Source organism: Corvus kubaryi, unplaced genomic scaffold (assembly GCF_017639235.1).
Source record: "Corvus kubaryi isolate FWS band 111438036 unplaced genomic scaffold, C.kubaryi_AGA036_p1.0 66, whole genome shotgun sequence".
In the NCBI taxonomy this organism is placed as follows: domain Eukaryota; kingdom Metazoa; phylum Chordata; class Aves; order Passeriformes; family Corvidae; genus Corvus; species Corvus kubaryi.
Genome location: NW_024582054.1, coordinates 26,961,980 through 26,980,015, shown reverse-complemented (window position 1 = coordinate 26,980,015; position 18,036 = coordinate 26,961,980). Strand labels below are relative to the sequence as shown.

The 18,036-nt window shown below is 41.2% G+C and overlaps 2 protein-coding genes across 8 annotated transcripts in view; one reads left to right on the top strand and one right to left on the bottom strand.

Moving 5' to 3' along the window:
- Positions 1-107: 107 nt before the first annotated feature.
- Positions 108-13,129, top strand: XRCC3 (X-ray repair cross complementing 3). Of its 3 annotated transcripts, none has more exons than XM_042048261.1 (8): positions 108-654; positions 1,497-1,584; positions 1,932-2,069; positions 2,982-3,194; positions 7,733-7,887; positions 8,725-8,937; positions 9,987-10,033; positions 11,091-13,129. In XM_042048261.1, exons 2-8 carry the CDS (start codon positions 1,530-1,532, stop codon positions 11,311-11,313), a joined length of 1,044 nt encoding a protein of 347 aa, XP_041904195.1. In that variant the 5' UTR covers positions 108-654; positions 1,497-1,529; the 3' UTR covers positions 11,314-13,129. The 3 variants fall into 3 exon arrangements, with proteins under 3 accessions (XP_041904195.1, XP_041904196.1, XP_041904194.1); XM_042048262.1 differs by having other exon boundaries at positions 1,487-1,584; XM_042048260.1 differs by having other exon boundaries at positions 109-654; positions 1,472-1,584.
- A 533-nt stretch (positions 13,130-13,662) lies between these two features.
- KLC1 (kinesin light chain 1) overlaps positions 13,663-18,036 on the bottom strand; it is a 47,101-nt gene continuing 42,727 nt past the window's right edge. For all 5 annotated transcript variants that reach the window (XM_042048251.1, XM_042048250.1, XM_042048252.1 and 2 more), the window contains one exon: positions 13,663-17,453. In XM_042048251.1, coding sequence (XP_041904185.1) covers positions 17,388-17,453 — 66 coding nt within the window. In that variant the 3' untranslated portion in view covers positions 13,663-17,387. The remainder of the gene's footprint in view (positions 17,454-18,036) is intronic.

Below are 18,036 nucleotides of genomic sequence, written 5' to 3'. Positions count from 1 at the left end.
GCCAGCCCCGCCCACCCGCTCGGGGCGTTCCAGCCAATCCCGTGCCCCTTGGCGTGTTATTCCCGCCCTCCTTCGTGCCCCGCAACCCGGAAACGAAGGGCGCAGGCGCCACAGCCGCGTCCCCGAGCTCCGGGAAGCGCCACAACCGAGCCGCGGGCGGGCTCAGCCCCCGCTGTCCCGAGGGGCGGCTCCGCAGAGGGCCCACGGCGGCTGCCGCGGCGCCCACCCGGCACTCGAACCCAACTCGGCCCCGCCGCCCGCGGGCAGCCCCGGGGAGGGGAGTGAGCGGCGCCCCGCCCGCGCGGCGAACGCCGCCCTGCCATTGGCTGTACCGCCGGGGTAGTCGCTCAGGGGAGTTTTGATTGGCTTGCGGCGGGCTAGCTGCCCGCTGATTGGCTGCGGTGGCGGCGGGGGATTCGTGACGGTGTGAGGGCACTGTGGCGGCCCTGCGCTCTGCCCGTCCGTGTGTCCGTCCGCGCCTCGCTCCCCCCGGCCGGTGCCGAGTCCGTGGGACACCCCTGGCTGCCCCGTGACCCTCTCCCGGTGTTTCGCTCTCCCCTGTGCCTCATCAGTGGAGCGGCTTCCTGTGAGCGGAGGGTGCGCAATGGTTTGGAGCCCTTCAGTCAAGGGTCGTCGTAATCATGATTGATTTCAGTAAGTTTCGGCTTCTAACCTTTTTCAGAATGTTGCTTTAAGTGGGTGTTGCTCAAAAGTAACTGTTGCCTCTCTTAGATGTACCCTTTCTTTAGCACCCATGACAGCCTCTCGTCCCCATGTTGGAAAAAGGATTGTTCCTAAAGTCATGTAATCTCGTATAACTCCTGGGTCTCTGCAGCAATCCTTCATGAAGTTTGTCAGACTAATGCTAAGAACCTCACAATACTCTTCTAGGCAGCCATAGTACTGAACTATTGTGTTTTGGACCAAAGCGTTAAAAGAGCTGTTTAATGTTGCTACAATAATCAAACAGCTCGTAACGATTTAATACTAAATTTGCTTTTAGCTAGTAATTGTATATTTGACTGTCCAATGCGTGAGTAATTCTGGGTCATCCCAAATTGCTCGTGTGTGAGATTTTTTTCTGTTTGAAAATGAAAGCCTCGTGTGAAGACTGACAGGTTAGAAATGACTGTCCAGCTTGTGAGCTGCAGTCCAGAGCAAAAGCACTATGCAGAGTCACAGCCCATTAAAATTACCTGTAGTTCTTCCCTACTAGAGGGGGAGGGTCCCCTCCCTCATCCTGCTGGCCACACTCTTCCCATAATAAAATAATATCAATATATAAAATATTACTACTAGTAGTGAAAACAACAACAACGATAATAGTAATAATAATATAATCCCAGAATAATTATTACTTCTCTAAGATAACTGATAAATATATTGTTAAAAATAGAAAAAAAAAAAAGTCCTGGAAACTTTTGACACTGATTTATGCCTATTTTCTTCTTGCCTGTGTCTGTCATAAAAGCCACTTTAATCACAGATAATTACAGGATGTGCTGCTTGTTGCTGTGCTGTGTTAGGAGATGGATTGGGACCAGTTTGATTTGAACCCTAAAACAATTGCTGCCCTGAAAAAAGGTAACTTAATTTGCCAGTGTCTCACTAACAGATCTGTCACCACAGTGAAATTGTGTGTTTGTGGGTATAAGCATGCAGATGGACACTAACATTTTAGAACTGCAATAAAATATTTCATAAAGAAGATTTTTGAGTAATTAGAAGTGTTGGGTTTTGCCCATGCTTCAATAACCATTTTCCAATTTTATAGCTTGTGTTGGTACATTCAAGGTGAATGTTGCCTTCCCACCTTACAAGAATGCAGCATAGATAAACCTCAAGTAAATGAGAGTTAGAAATTGGGAAAACTTTTCTGTGTAAGACTGTAATCCAGTTAAAAGTATTTTTAAAAATTCTTCTTATTCCAGCTGATATAAAATCAGTAAAAGAGATTTTAAACCTCTCTGGAGCAGACTTGCAGAGACTGATGAAGCTCTCCAGTGCAGACATCCAGTGCCTGCTGAAAACAGTCTCTCGCACGCTGAGGGAGAACAGCATGCTCACAGGTAATGCAGTGAGGGCATAAAAAGTCTTCTATCTAAAACTCAAAATTACTGTCACTGGGAGAAAATACAGTTCTGGCTCCTCAATGACACGGTAACATGGGTTTAAAATGAAAATGCAAGTGTTTTTATTACACTGCAGTGTATTATTTAACTATACTGAGGACAGCTTCCCTGACACCTGGGGGTAAATGGAAGGGGATGGGTGTCATTTTTCAGGATCAAGCCTACTTGAAACGGGACAAAATGATTCTCCAGTCTGAAGAACTTAATTTCAGGAACAAAATATTTCCTTTTTCTTTCACACTTTCTTCCTCTCTCTCTATTTTCCTTTTGTACTAAGACTAGTTGAAAATTTTGTGTCATATATTAAAAGCCTTATAAATGGATTTGTCATAAACGCCTCATTCCAAACCAAGCAGCACCTAACAGCTCCTCCTGTACAAATTCTTAATGACAACTCTGTACTTAAAATCTATTTTCTTGTGATTGCATGTGTCTTCAGGCTTTGACCAGATGCCTGCTATGCTGTTTTATACTCAGCTATAGCTTTCCATTTCCATAATTGCTGTGCTTGAACCTTGCTGTCAAAGTTTTCTCAGAGTTAACTTTCCACAGGGACACCTTAGAGGCAGAGAAACGAAAAAAGTTTGAGAGGAGGAAAGAAATCAGTGTAAATTGTCAATCTTTGAACAGACATTCAGCAGTAGGTCTTGTGGGGAGAGGGAGGTGGGGAAGATCAGGCTGAATCAGGGAATTTTTCCATCAACAAAGCAAGCATCCTTGTATAAACCTTGTATACAGCATCTATTTTGTATCATTGTGTGTTAGAAAAATAATAAATGAAACTATTTTTTTCTTTTTTCTTTTTTCTTTTCCTTTTTAATCATTAAAAAACACTCCCAAACCCTGCAGCACTTCAGCTCTACCAAGATAAAGATCATCTCACCTCCCAACACCAGAAGCTGAGCCTGGGATGTTCAGTGCTAGACAACTTATTAAGAGGTGGCATTCCTTTGGTGGGAATCACAGAGCTTTCTGGGGAAAGTTCTGCTGGGAAGACTCAGATCAGTTTACAGCTGTGCCTGTGTGTGCAGTATCCTTACAAGTACGGTGGATTAGAGTCCGGTAAGTGCTGAACTGTAACTGTGGATTCATTTCCCATTTGGGGGAGTGTACTGTCTTTAGGAACATCCTTAAAGCAGGTGCACGTGTTCAGTGCCTGTCTAACTTCAGTTGGAAAGCCAGTTACTGAGAAATGTGTCTTTACAGAGACAAAAGCTTGCTGTGCACGTCCTGCAGCACAGCATAACTTAATTCAGAATTCCTGTTGGCTGTTGTTTGCCTGCTTGCCACTCTGGGTTAAGCACACTCAAACAATGTAAGAAAAGTGTTGCTGTCATAAGAGCTCATTGACTCCTCAGGTAACCACCTCAGCAAAACAGCTCCCCAGATAACTTTCCACAAACATCTTGGGTATATGGTATATATTCCCTACCTGGGGATTTCAAATTTCAAAGATTATTTGTTTTGATAACAACAATTGTATTGATTTACAGAGTAAAATTGATGGAAATGTAATTGAAGAAAGGTGACATTGGGTTTTTTTTATCCTGTGATTTTCCAGGGTTTGCCAAAGTATACAGGTTTATTCTTTGCTTTGAGTATTCTTTTTTTACCCTTCTATCACATTAATCTAACTCCTAATATTTTTTTTTTTTTTTGACTATTCTATGCTGCTATAGAAAGGGAGGAAACCTGTGTCACTTCTGAATTCTGGTAGTCTGCCTTAGGTGTGTTTTGCCTGTGAGCTTGCTGTTCCTTCCACACAGCACTGGCTTTATCTGGAAGCTCAGTGGTTCGTTGTGGGGAAATGTACTAATTTCTTGACCTATATCCACCCATGTGGAAAAATCGTGGACTGCACAAATTAAGATCTTGCTTAAAGGGCTGTGAGTAGCCTGTGGCTTGCATTATGTCATTAATCAGAGCAGAAGCAATTACATTATTTTCTATTCCATTGTGTGTTGCTGCTAACTGCTGCACGTAGTTTGAATGCAAATACATTTTTATCCATCCTCCAGCACTTCTCCCTGTTAATGTTGAAATCAAGGAACAAACCAGAACAAGGTACAGAAGAAGGTGCCCAGCACCCTAATGGCACTCTCATGTTGAGCCTCTGATAAGAAATACAGCAATTAAAGCTTAGGTTAACTGTGAGGAGTTTTATCCTTTAGGAAACTTGAGGAGAACAGCAATGCTCAGAAACTCTCACAGAACTCTGGGACTACCAGTGGAAGATTAATCTCACTGCTAAGACTTTGCTACTGATATAAAATTATGGTGCATTGTATTTTTTTACTGCTTAGAAACTTCCCTTCTCATAAGTGGTGATGTTGAAATACATTTCTTTAAACATTTACTTCATTAAATTTAGTGCTAGTCTTGTTTGTAACTGTCAGTGCAAGGAGGTTGGCAGCAAAGCAATCCTGAAATTAATCAAAGACCTCCTTTGCCTCCAGGATATCTTTCTGCTGTTCTAGGGATGTCAGTTGTGTTCAGTTGTGTGTTGGCTGAATTTATTTTATATGCCCATATTCATAAGCAATACATGAATATAATGTGACAAATTAATATCCATATTAGAATTCTAAGTTAGGAAACAATGTTTGCTACTGATTCTTGGTAACAAACTGGTTTGGTGCATGACAGATTATGATCATAGGAATCAAAATTTGTCCTTTTTGAGGTTGAGGGGTTTTAGTGGGTTTTATTCTTGTTTGGTTGATTTTTTGGTGGTATTTTTTTGTCAACAACGAGCATAACACATTTATTGGCCTGAAAGACAGATTTGAGGAAATGCTGATTTTTATTTTTTTTTTTGGACCTGTGACTGTTTTCAGCATCTTGAATGTTGCAATAACTCTGGATCAAAATACAATTATTTAATCCATGGAGCATTGATCTATCTAGAAATGCAAATCTGCTTCTGAAAGAACCCCAGTGACTATGAAATATGAAGTAGCAGACATTCCATCCTTTTTAAGTAAGCCAAGGAGAAGACAAGGGATGTCCTGCTTAACGCAGGTCTGGTTTTTAGAAAGCAGATGATTTCTCTGGGAGCCCAAAATTCATGGTCAAGAAATCCCTCGCTATTAGCATTAAAGCAACATGTGCAAAAGGCAGTCAGCTTGAATAAGAATGGTAGCTGAGAAGGCCAGAGTGTTTTACTTTAGGAACTGTTGTCTCAACACAAGTTAGCACAGCTTTTTTTAGCAAGAAATTCAGAAACCACGTGGGCTTAAGGAAGCAGCGTATCTTAGTGGGTTGACTTTATTTTCTGTTTGTTTACTTGGGTTTGAATTTGCACCATTATGATTTTCGGTTTTGTGGTGTAACTGTTGTACTGTGTGACTGCCTTGTTTCAGTGAGTGTTTGTGCTGGGTATACCTCATGTCAAATTTGTGCTTAGAAGTTTTTCTTGACTTACTGGCATTTGAGAAATCATGAAACTGAATGTTTGATAGGACTGCCCTTAGTAAAGATACTCACCTGCCTGTCTGATACTCAGCTGTCACTGTTGAGTTGGAAAGTGATATGAAAATTAGTCCAATTAGGAGAAATGAACCTAGGGAAATAGTCAAGAAAATTAAGGTTCACTTAATTACCTGTTTGGTAATTAGCTATTTTTAAAACCTTAAACAATTAAGCAATTTAATTAATAGTTTACTGTGTTTTCCTTGCCTGAGCTTCATACAGGTTCGGATAGTATTCCACAAGTTGCTGATGTCATTGTAAACTTAATGGATTTGGAAACCTGTGGAGTCATTTTCTCTTTCCTTTTTTTTTTTTTTTATTTTCTTCCTTTGCTGATGGAAATTTCTTTATGTGCTCATTTATGTCCACAAGTATTGTGTATGACTTAAGTAATTGCAATTACCAGAGACAGCATTTATGCCCATAGTTTAAAATTCACAATTCTATCCACTCATTCTAGGAAGAATGTGGGATAAGAATAGAAAACATTTGTGGTTCAAATTTGTGGTTTCTTGTATGTTGTAGTTCAGTATTCATGGTCAGATCATGACTGCTCTGATCACTAACGCTTTATTGTAGTCCTTTTTCTGTGTCAAATGAAAACTGCAAACAGCCCTCACTCAGATCCCTCTTACAGCAGTATATACATAATGCAGTTGGGGAATTAAGAATGGACACCAAATTCTAGTGTTAAATGCTATTGGCTGCCAAGGCCAAGGAAAGTGAAAAGGAGCCAGAGTATAATTTGTACCTGTTATTAGGTAAAATGGAAATAGAAATTCTAGAAACATTTCAGTACCTCCTATGAATGATGATGTATTTTTCCAATCTGTTAATAATTGGGGAAAGTCTTTAATTTTCACCTGTCAAAGACCATTGTTTTAATTAGTGGGCACAGGTACGTTTTTTTGCATTACCTGATAGGTATGAAGGGTGTTCACAGGTGAATTTACAGTGTGTTGGGGAGAGCTAAAATAAAGATGCAATTTCAGTCCTAAAATACATTGGGCTTAGACCCCTCTTTGTCTCATATGGAAGATTTTCAGGATTCAATACCCTGTCTTATACAGGTGTCCATCAAGCAAAATATTTTTATTAATATAATAACCATTAATTTTTACTTGATCTAGTTCTGCGATATTTCCATTTCCACTTGGATATAGTTTCATATTTTTTTCAGTGGAGTGTGTAGAGGATTTGGAAGTTGTAGCTAGAAATGGGATTCCCTGGAGAGCTAATTCTGGGATGGATCAATGGGGTGGAAATGTTCAGGGAGTCTCGTATTGCCAAACACAACATCTGCCAAGCTGTGTTAGCAGCCTCAGCCACTTTGTGAGTGGGCTCAATCCTTAGATGCAGCCCTGTATGTCTTAGCTGTTCATTCTGGTCAGTTGTGCAATAACAGTAACACTTTTTTAATAAAGAAAATATTGCTTGTATTTGTGCTTTTTTTTCCCAACATCTTTGATGCTTATGGGTAATTTTCTCTGTAGGAACTTGTTAACCAGGAACCACAGTGAAAATCTACAGACATCACTCACAGTAATATGATTGAAATATAATGTTTTTTATCTAATTACCATTTTCAGGAAGAGTTAGTTGGAATGAGGTTGGATGAGTGATCCTCTTAAAACTGGTGTAGAAATTGTGGTGATCAGTATCCTTCCATATGTAAATTTAAAACCAAGAAGCTTGAAAACACTGAGTGACATGAATCAAATACTAGCACTGGTTTTGGCTGGCATAACTAATATATTTCATAGTGCTGTGTTTTGGATTTCAGTGCAGGGTCACTGTATTCGTGGGTTGGATAAACTGGGATACTTCTGATCCCCAAGGGCAGGTTGTTGGGTGTTCCACAGCTGTGCACAGTGAGTGTCACCCAGTGGAGAGTACAAAATCCAGTTTTCCCAGCTGGTGCTGAAAAAGGGACCAGGCAACTGCAGGAAAGTCACAGGAGTGGAGTTTTTGTTTATCATTGATTCAATGTGGTTGCAAAAAAAAAAAAAAACCAAACCAACATGAATTTCCAGGTCCATATGTGTAGCTTTTGATGCAGTTTGTGTGCTGTTAAGAAAACTGTGTGTGTAAGAACGCTGTTGTAACCACAGTGGTTTCCTTGGCTGCAGGAGCTGTCTACATTTGTACAGAAGATGTGTTCCCAAGCAAACGCTTGCAGCAGCTCATAGATCAACAGCATAAGCTGCGTGCAGATGTTCCAGCTGAAGTCATACAGAAGATCAGATTTGGAAACAGTATTTTTGTTGAGCGGGCAGCAGACCTGGTAAGTAGCAGCACAAAGTAAGAATGTTTCTAAGACTCTTGATCAATATGGATTTGAGGCAGTATTTTACTGTTAAGGGGTCATTAGTGGAAGAGCAACACAGTCTGTAACTTGTTTGGAATATTTAATGATAGTCTTGTGTCCTGAGCATTTCAGTGAGAACCACTCCTTCCCCAGGCAGGCTGAGAAAGTTGGGGCTGCTCAGCCTGGAGAAGAAAAGGTTGTGTGGGGACCTCATAGGAGCCTTCCAGTGTCTGAAGAGGCTACAGGGAAGCTGGAAAGGGACTCTCTGTCCGGAACTGTAGACAGGGCAAGGGTACAAACTGAAAGAGGGAAATTTAGATTAGATATTAGAAATTCTTTACTGGGACTGTGCTGAGATACTGGAACAGGTTGCTCAGAGAAGCTGTGGCTGCCCCATCCCTGGCGTTGTTGAAGGCCAGGCTGGATGTGGCTCTGAGCCACGTGGTCTGGTGGGAGGTGTCCCTGCCCATGGCAGGGGCGTTGGGACTGGATGATTTTTGAGGTCCATTCCAACCCCTTAACATTCTATCACTCTACAAAAACAGGAACAGTTTAGAAGTACTACACCCTTGAGATTTTGAAGTATCAGTAAGGTCAGAGCTGCAGGTAAATGCAGGTTGCAGTTTGGTCTCTTCAGTTTTCTCCTCAATAAAACCACCAGACGTGGTTACTGGCGAGACTTACGAGATCCACGAGCTGCCTTCACGACTGGAAACTCCTTGAGCTCGTGTTGCAGTGGTGATTGCTGTAGTTCGCTCTGCTGATGTCCCAGCAGGGCTCTTTGCCCTGTGTCACTGTGTGTGTGTGTGGCAGGACACCTTCCAGCAGTGCATCACGAGGAGGCTGTCCCTGCTGCTGGCTCGGGGCATGGTGCGGCTCGTGGTCATCGACTCCCTGGCCGCCCTGTTCCGCTGCGAGTTCGGCCCTTCCGAGTCTGCACTGAAGGCTCGGTATTTGCAGACCTTTGGGGCACAGCTTCACAGCTTGAGCACTAGGTTCAGGACTCCCATCATGTGCATTAATCAGGTATGGTATCAAATTGCTCCTTATTCTCTAGGGACTGTTTAATGAATGGCTGGAGGGTGATGGTGCAATCTGTGTAAATGCAGATTTCATGGTGGTCTGTTTACCACTGTCAGCTGACTATTAATGACTGATGGAAATTGAAGCTTCCTTAAACTGATGTACTTTAGTAAATGTTAACTACTCAAAGTTTATTATTTAAAATTTTATAGTTTGTTAATGTTCTCAAAATTGTCCACTAAAGCTAACAAAAATAGGTATGTATAGCAACTGCCCAAAGCATCAAACCAAAATAAGAGTTCTTTCTTATCACTGGCTTCAAATGCCATTGCCAGCAGGAATGCTCTGGGAACTCTGCAGGCACAGTTCCAGGAGACAGTGAAGCACCAGGGACTTTGCTGCATTTCTGTGGAGCTCAGCATTTTTGTGTAACTGCTGAGATTGCTGAGGCACTAAAGCACATGTACTGACTTGAGCTGGACCAAAACAGAGCCACAGTGATACTGGTCAAAAAGAGTGTTCTTTTGAGGAAACAAGGCAAGACACTGCTCTTAGTCCACTCACAAATTGAAGGAGCATATAAGTGCCAGAGTTGAGGCATTCACACTCCCAAATGTGGCCTTGGGAAGGGCTAAGTCAATGTGCAGGCAGGCCACTGGGAAACTTCAAAGGTAATGAAGTCGTTGAGAACAGGGCACCTTTGGGAGATCTGGGCTTTTGTACTTTTTATCTCCAGATACAGCACTGAAACAGTTTTGTGGTTGTGGGGGTTTTATTTGTTTTCTTTTTTTTCTTAACAAATTAAGCATCTAGAAGTAGTTTAATTAATGTAAGCTGTAGCTTGCTGAATAGTTCTAACACTGTAAACATCAGCTTGTAATTTGCAACTCCATTTTAGTTTGCCTTGAAAGAATAAGTGTTTTCTAACTTGGCTTAATATATGATCTGATAACTTGGATTTTCTTGCCTTGGTTGCTTTCCCTGCCCCCCCTGTTTGCTAAATACAAACACAGAACCCCAGGTCAGCTGGAAACCTTGTTTTTGTGCTTCAGGTGACGGATGCAGTGAGTGAGTTGGAAGCTGCTCAGTGCAGTTGCAGGTGAGTCATCCACACAGAGTGTGACAGTGTCAAACACAGCAGCACTGAACCACTCTGTCCTTTCTCACTCCAGTGTAAGCTACGAGATCATGTGAGAAGCAGTGGAGCATTTACCCAGCAGTGCTGGATTTGCTGGAGATCAGCACTAACTCGTGCTGTGAAGGGGAAGAAACTGTCATATACACTTATGTCGTAATTCCTAATCACAAATTAGCAGGGAAATTTCCCTGGAGTTAATGGCTTGAGTACCTGCTTACACAAGAGTATTTTTCCATCTAGTCTTTTCTCTGATATAACTGAGTGCACCTTCTGTCTGCTTAAAAAATACAGCAACCAAACCTTAGCAGGTGGCTTTGTTAATGAGCTAAGAAAAAACCCAAAAAAGTATGTTTTGACACCAATATATTATCAGGATTCAAATATATGTATTTGTTGTTTGAATCCTAACTATAACCTTGATTTACTACATAAGCTGGGTGCTACGTAAATGGGAGTTTGTGAGAAGTTCACTGTGTCCTTCAGATTCTGAAACTGACACAGAACAAGGATAAGGTTCAATTATTATTTTTTGCCTGGTTATCTTGTAGTTCTTTTACTGGAGAAATTGCACTTTTTCCAGGAAAAAAAATTGTTTAAACATTGGGTTGAAAGTCACACATACAGTGTTCTTTTTACCCAACACTTCTAAATATACCTGCAAATGGAATCCAAGGCCAGCAGTTACACACTTCAAATATTAGAAGTTCAACCATTTTTCTCTTGTGGTTTTCCTGTTGCAAGAGGGGCCTGTCCAGATGGAAGTAGGTATTCCCCATGGCTGTAGTTGAAAGAATGACACTTACTCTGTATAGAAGCACTTCTCCTCCAGCTGTTTCCTCGCCACAGGGAGAACCCAAGTTTTGTGAGTAAATCCTGTCACCTCTGTCTTCAAAGACCTGTAGTTTTCAATACATGTTAGAGAAATGGTAAATTATGTCTTCTAGTGCCATTTTGTTACAACAGAAGGTATTTCATATGAAATCCAGGCATGCAGAAATGTGTAATACTTTCTTTATAGGGCAGTGGGTAACAGAGTCACTCCAGCACTTGGAATAACCTGGTCCAATCAGCTGCTGATGAGACTGATGGTCAGCCGGGTCTCCCTGCCTGGACACTCATCTGGAGTAGCATCACACTGCACTGGAAGCATGAGGACTTTAAGTGTAGTTTTTGCTCCTCATCTCCCTCCATCCTTTTGCTACTATACAGTACAGCTGGAAGGTGTAAAAGGAATAAAATAACTCTCTTGCATTAATAAAGCATCTTGCTCCACAATTGTATCAGAACTTGGCAGAAGATTTCTCAAGGGACAACAGAGTATGACTCAAGGAAAAGAGACCCTGTGTGACTGCCCTGGGAGGTTCCAGAGGAGAAGAGGCACAGCTTGAAGCTGAAGGAAGGAGACTAAACAAGCAGAAAGGATGAGTTGCTCTCCATGCCTTCTGCAACCCCTTCAGATGTTGTAAGGGACCTTGTGCAAATAGCACAAGTTGTGTTTAAACAAAAATAAATTTCCCTAAAATGTCTTAATTCCCTGTATTTGGAAATGACTGCACAGTGTTTTTTAATAAAATCCAAACAAGAAGCTTAGAAGCCTTTGTGTACTCTTAAGTAAGTGCCCCAGCTCAGAGGCAGGGCCACCTCCTTCTTCAAACCCTGACCTTCCATCCCTCCTCCCTAATGCCGAATGGTAACACTCCAGTTCTTCTCTTCTATTCCTGGCCTGTGTATCTGAGCTGGAAAAGCAGCCAAGATAATGTTCATCCTATTGTGCTAATTGGGAAAAAAGCAGCCATGGAGAGATGTAGCTGATGAATGGGAGTCATCAACCCCTACCTGGATATTCATTTACAGAAGAGCCTCATCCAATCCTGGACTCCAATCCCAGGAGTTTGCCTCACTGTGCCCCATGTTCAGAACAGTGTGAAACATCTCCAGGCTCAGTCTGTAATATTTTGATCACTTTTTTGCAACTTGACTGCTTGCAGGAACAGCCCTAAATAGGTGTTAAAAGTCACAGATGCGTCTGTAATCAAAGTTCCAGTTTACCTGTTGAAAAACGCTTTTACCAACACATAGAAGTAACATTTTACCTGCTCAAGTGTTCTGTCTTTGCCCCTGCTGGTTTGTTGGTTATTTCTCTCTCCAGCTGTGTCAGAGTACATTAGTTTGTCTCCTGGCTCATCAGCACACACAAACCTTAAAATCTCAAATCCAGCTGAGCCCCACTAGGCTCACAGCCAACACTCACTCCAGTTGCTGCCCTGTCCCTCAGTCCCACCCTCAGACAGCAGCCCAGGATGTCCACCTGACCCAAGTGCAGCTTTGGGGGCTGCAAACCCTCACAGGAACCCAACATGGCACCTGTCTTTTGAAGCCTTGTGTCAAAAGTGTTGAACCATGGTTAAGTTTTAAAAAATGCAATTTTAGAACCTTCCCTTTATACAGTTTTATTGATCTTTGGGTTTCACAACTGAGATTTTTTTTCTATACAAGAAAAAAATTAAATCAGTTTTTACAAAGAAGATTTACAGTCTAGAATGTATTAAGTCTTTAACCTGCAAGACTACTTAAATATTTTTCTACACTTTGAAATGTTAAATGACACTTGAGAAACTTCAAACATTTTCAAATTAAACTACAAATCTGTGATTTGAAGAGGCCTTTTTCAGCAGAAAGCTCAAAATAGGATTCTGGGATCATTGCTTTGAAAAGAACCAAATTAATTTCTACTGAGTAAAGCATTTATACAACTGACCTATTAACAAAACATGTAGTAACACACGCTGAACAACTTCATTAATTTCTTTTTCAAATCACAGTGCTTTGCTACTGTTACAGGTAACATTTCTGGACGTTTATTTTCTGCAGTTTTATGGGTAAGATGGGTGAACTCAACGGGGTTTCAGACATAGCTGTGAGGAGCAGCTACAACTCATGGAAACCAAATGCAGCATCTGAAAGCCAATCTTGGAAGGGTTTTTTTTTTCTTTTAATCAAACATTGAAGTCATGATTCAGGGGTTGGGGGGGGGGGATGTGTGCTGTGTGTTCTCCTCAAATAAACACTGACATTACAAATGATTTTCTGGTTTTGCTGTTCAGTTTTGGGTTTGTTTTTTAAACCAAGTCCTAGAAAACAGAAAATACCATTTCCAGTTGCATGGAACTGACCTGACTGAATGATCCTGTAACCCACTGCCACTAGAGTAAGATACTCCTACTACTCAGATTACAACTAAAGACTCAGTAGCTTTCCATGCTTGAACTGGGACAACAGTGTAAATACAGGGAGCCCAAGGATAGACCTGGTGTTAAAAACACTTCACTGTGCTTGTTCCATGCCATACCCACATTTTCGTCTCTTCTCTCCATTGTGTGTGCCAGCACAATGTAAGAGCAGCTTCAACCTGTTGGATGGAGCTGGAACATTAGATGAACTTCCAGCTGTGGTTCCCTAAATATTTCTCATTTTCAAGCAGCTGTAACTAAGGAAGGTTTGCAATTTCTCTGAGCATAAGCACCCTCCCAGCTTGGGCCTTCTGACCTCTACCAGACCCCCACACTCTCTTTGGCTTCTTGCTTTGTTGATTCAGGCTTTTTTTTTTTTTTTTAACTACTGACCTTAACTATTCAATGTACTGGCACAACTGCGAATGGTTTTAGGGGAAAAAAATAATCCAGTGTAGATGTTTGAGATTTTCCTCAATTCTAAACATTTACACCCCCCCCCCCATGTATTTCTGTAAATCGATGACAATGAAACTAAACTTCTCAGCATCACATCTGTTAACATTTATTCTCAGTACACACTTACATGACCAAAAATGCCATTCTCTTAGCAGCCCTCACACACAACACGTGACCTGCGTAACGAGAACCAAAGGAACAACTCAGCAACTCCTGTAAACACACTGTCAATGCAGCACTGCACACCCCTTTTAATAGATATTTACAACAGAACCACACCATTTCCAAGATCTCTGGATTCAAATGATACAATTTAAGTACAATTACTTCTCAAGCTCAAAACCATTTTAATTTACTACGATTCAGGAATGCTTGGGGGACGAGGGTGTCATTTACTGTAAGAAAAAGTACAAATTGTAGGTAACTGACACTTTCTGCATTGTGTAAGTGCAGACACACCACAGCAATAGGTCAGTTACTCCTCTAGGAGAGGAGCAAATCATGAAACAACTACATTTTACAAGACTATTTAGTAAGATCTAAACTCAAGACCAAATATTGCCAATAGAGCACACAACCAGAGACAGAAGGGCAACAGGCACCTTCTATCAGTAACATTTCCATGTACAATTCATCCCACATCCTGCTGTACACCCACTCACCACTGTTTGCAGGAGAATCTGAGGCCTAACATGGAGTCCTCATTATGTTTTTATTCAAGTTCACCCTTCAAATTTTAGTCAAGGACAAAAAAGCCAGATTAAAAACAACCTGCACTACCAAGGCTGCAGTTTTCCTAACAAGATATCTGTCAATTCTGAAGGTCTTTTCCAGTTTTCTGTTTCATCAGAGCTGTTTAGTTTGGTGCTGAAAACATCCCAGAAAGATAAAATTGGATATTTTGGATATATTCTTTATGCAGACTCTTAGCTACAACTGGAACCTTACAAGGGGAAACCCAGAAAGCAAATCTTGCATAAAGTGAATTGAGAAGCCTGTCTGAAATATAAATGTATACAAACCATGTCCTGACAGTAACTCATTCATGATTCAAACACAGGGAATGTTGACTTTAATTTGGTTTTTCTTTTTTTTACAAGTTCTCAAACTGCAAACAGCTCACTGGCTCCTAACAGTAAGGACCTGGCTACTATTCTCAGGGTTTTATGGATTAAAGAAGTCTTGAATTTTGTTTCTTCTCAGGAAAAAAAAATTAACCTCTTAAATATAAGAATTGTTTAATAAGCATTAGTTCAACAACTTAAGCTTCCATCACACTTTAAAATACTATATAAAGGATTAAAACATTTAAAAGCACAGTATTAGTAATGCCACCCACAGCAAGATCCTGACCAATAAAGTTCCCTCACTATCACCATCAACATACCACAGTCTTGCACTTTGAAACTTACTGTACACTGTCATTTGGCATGGTTACATAATTTATTGCTATTTACACAGGGTTGGGGTCTTTTCTGAAAGGTTGCAAAAAATAATTTTCCTTCAAAGTTGAAAGACGAATGTGGGAATCACATCTTTCAGTTTAAGTAATTCCTTATTACCAAACCAGTTCTGTGTCTGAATAGTTCTGTGGGGTTTTTTGGAAGCCAGACTTTTGTGGGTGTCTCCAGCACCGGGAGCAACTGGTGCGGAACAGGGACTGCTCAGGGCATCTGCAGGGAGCAGCTCCTGGCCGGAGCAGGGGCTGGACATGGGCACCCCCGGCCTGGCAGCCTGACACGGTTCTTTAGCAAAGCCAGCTCAGTCTGCCTTTGTGCAGAGAGCCCAATTCACCAGTGGGGGCATACAACACATTTTACTTTAGGGGGAAAAAAAGAAGTATATATATTACATATTTTTTTAATATAAAAAGCTCTTAATAAAAAGATTAAAACTCAAGAGTCAACATTATATGAGTATCTATTGTTAGGATAACCGAGCAACAACCTGTTCCTGCTCAAGTTCATTAATGAATTGCACTATGTGCTAAAACTTCTACATAATTATTAGCAGCATTGTCTCTCACCATTCCTACACTGTCTCTAAAGCAGGTGCACCATGCGCAGCTTCCTCTGCAGAGATGCTCAGACGGTACCTCCTGGTAAACATTGTTAAGTGCATTACACAGACAACTTTTTGCATCAGTTACTGTAACCAACTTAAAACCAGGTGCAAACCCAGTCAAATACTCCTATTAAGTACTAATTCTAATGACTTTTCACAGCCTGTTCAAATACTAAAACTTGCATATGTTCCTATATTTTACCTCCTTCAGCTGGTGCTGACCTTGAATGAATTTTCCAGCTTTTCCCAAAGTTAATTTTGTTCGACATTTTCCAACTCGCAACTATGACCACAAATACATTTGTACACACACTGCTTGGTTTTACTTTCTCATCCAACTTCACACAAATAAGAATTTTTACAAAAGATGAACAAAATTACAAGCTTTACAGAAAAGCAAAAGGAAATCCTAATGTCTATAAAATCCTTAAAACATACATAGTTCCAGCAGCAGTCCTGTATACAGACAGCATATATATATATTAACTAAGTGGATTTAACATGGATATGTGGTCACACAGGTCACTTGCCACTTACGGCCACTGAGCGCTTCCACGAGGGCCCTTAGCACGGAGTGGTCCTTGCAGAGCAGCCACTCCGCAGTGTGACATCCTGACGTGCAGGTGCCTGCTTCTGCTGTCACCAGCTGGTATGGAGAAAGGCAGGATTTGGGATCAGCACAAGGAAACATTGGGCACTTTCAGCAAAGAGAGAATGGGATTGTGAATTCCAGTGGACAAGCGAGAAAGTCAACCTGAGGCTCGATGTTTCCCTGAGAGCAGCAGCAGCTGCTCTGGGACAGTTGCAGTCCGAAACTTGAGTATTCTTCAATCACACAAAGTAAAGGGTTTTTCCATTTCTCCTGATGTACACAAACCATCCTATATCCATTGATTATTGTGCCCTAAGACTTACATTATCAAAAGCTATGGTCACAGGTGTTGCTATTCATTCTATCTAAATGTAACTTACCCCCAACCATCACTTCTGTAAGATTTAATAGCTCAGTCTAGTGGTTAAGTCAGTCGTGTCTAAGTGCTGTTTTGCCAGCCAAGGCTTCTACCATTACAAGGATCAGTGGTGCAAGGGCAAACCCCACCACTACTGAATGCTCAACTGGAATTTCTACAGTAATGCACATAAATTTATCCATTTCTCATTCCAGCACTCTATGTATTTACTGCCACACATTTAATTTTGCTTGCATTTGCCAACACTGTTGCATTTTGGTATGCTTTGAATGTGTCTGCATTTTTACTTTTTTTTTTTTTTTTTGGCTGCTGTAATAGTCAGATCTATTAAAGAAATTTATGTAAGTAGCATGAACAGGAGCAGTGCAATGAGCAATATGTTTTTATAGTTTTCCCTTAGAAGAAAACACCCACTAATGCTGTGTTTAAAACTGTCCCTATTTAAAAAGTAAAAACAGCAGTCCATTGGGAAAAAACCAACATCATCTATAAACTAGGTGTCCCTATACACAAGGATGAAGAACCAAAGCTTTGAAGGTCTCAGTGCTTCTTTATTCACACAGGAGTATTAGCTAGCTTCTGTCCCAAATCTCAGTGCGCCAGATCAGAATGACTGACACTCAGAGCTCGCGAATCTGTCAGACAATTATTTCGTTCCTGCGTGAAGGGGAAAAAAAAACAAACAAAGAAATTAAGTAGATGTCCAGATAGTTCAAGCAAACAAACAGAAGTACTAGTTTTAACAAATGGGAACAAACATGAACTACTCAGAACCGTTCGTGCCGGACTGGGGATGCTTTCTGGAGTCCAAGAAACATCTTTCCCCCCAATTTTTAACTAGCAATACTGTAAAGAACATACACTCTTACAATCCAGCCCAAGCCTTCCCAGAAATGCAAGAGCCCATTTATGGGCATTGCCATGGGTGTCTATAATGGAGGAACTACAAAAGTTCGCAAGAAGTGAGAACCAATTTTGCTACTGCGTTGTACACACCAACAAAAAACCCCTCTTCTGGAAGTCACACCAATTAAAAGCACATGGAGGATCCATCCAGTCAGGGGCACCTTGGACATGGCTCTTTGAAACCCTGGCACTGTTGCTGCAGAGAATTGTGCTTTACCCTGCATTCGTTTTGGCTGAAGCTCACCCTGGGCAAAGTTGTGCTTACACTTCCGACCACAGAGAACTCTGCAGCACATTCATTAGGGATCATACAGTTACAATCCCTGTACACTAC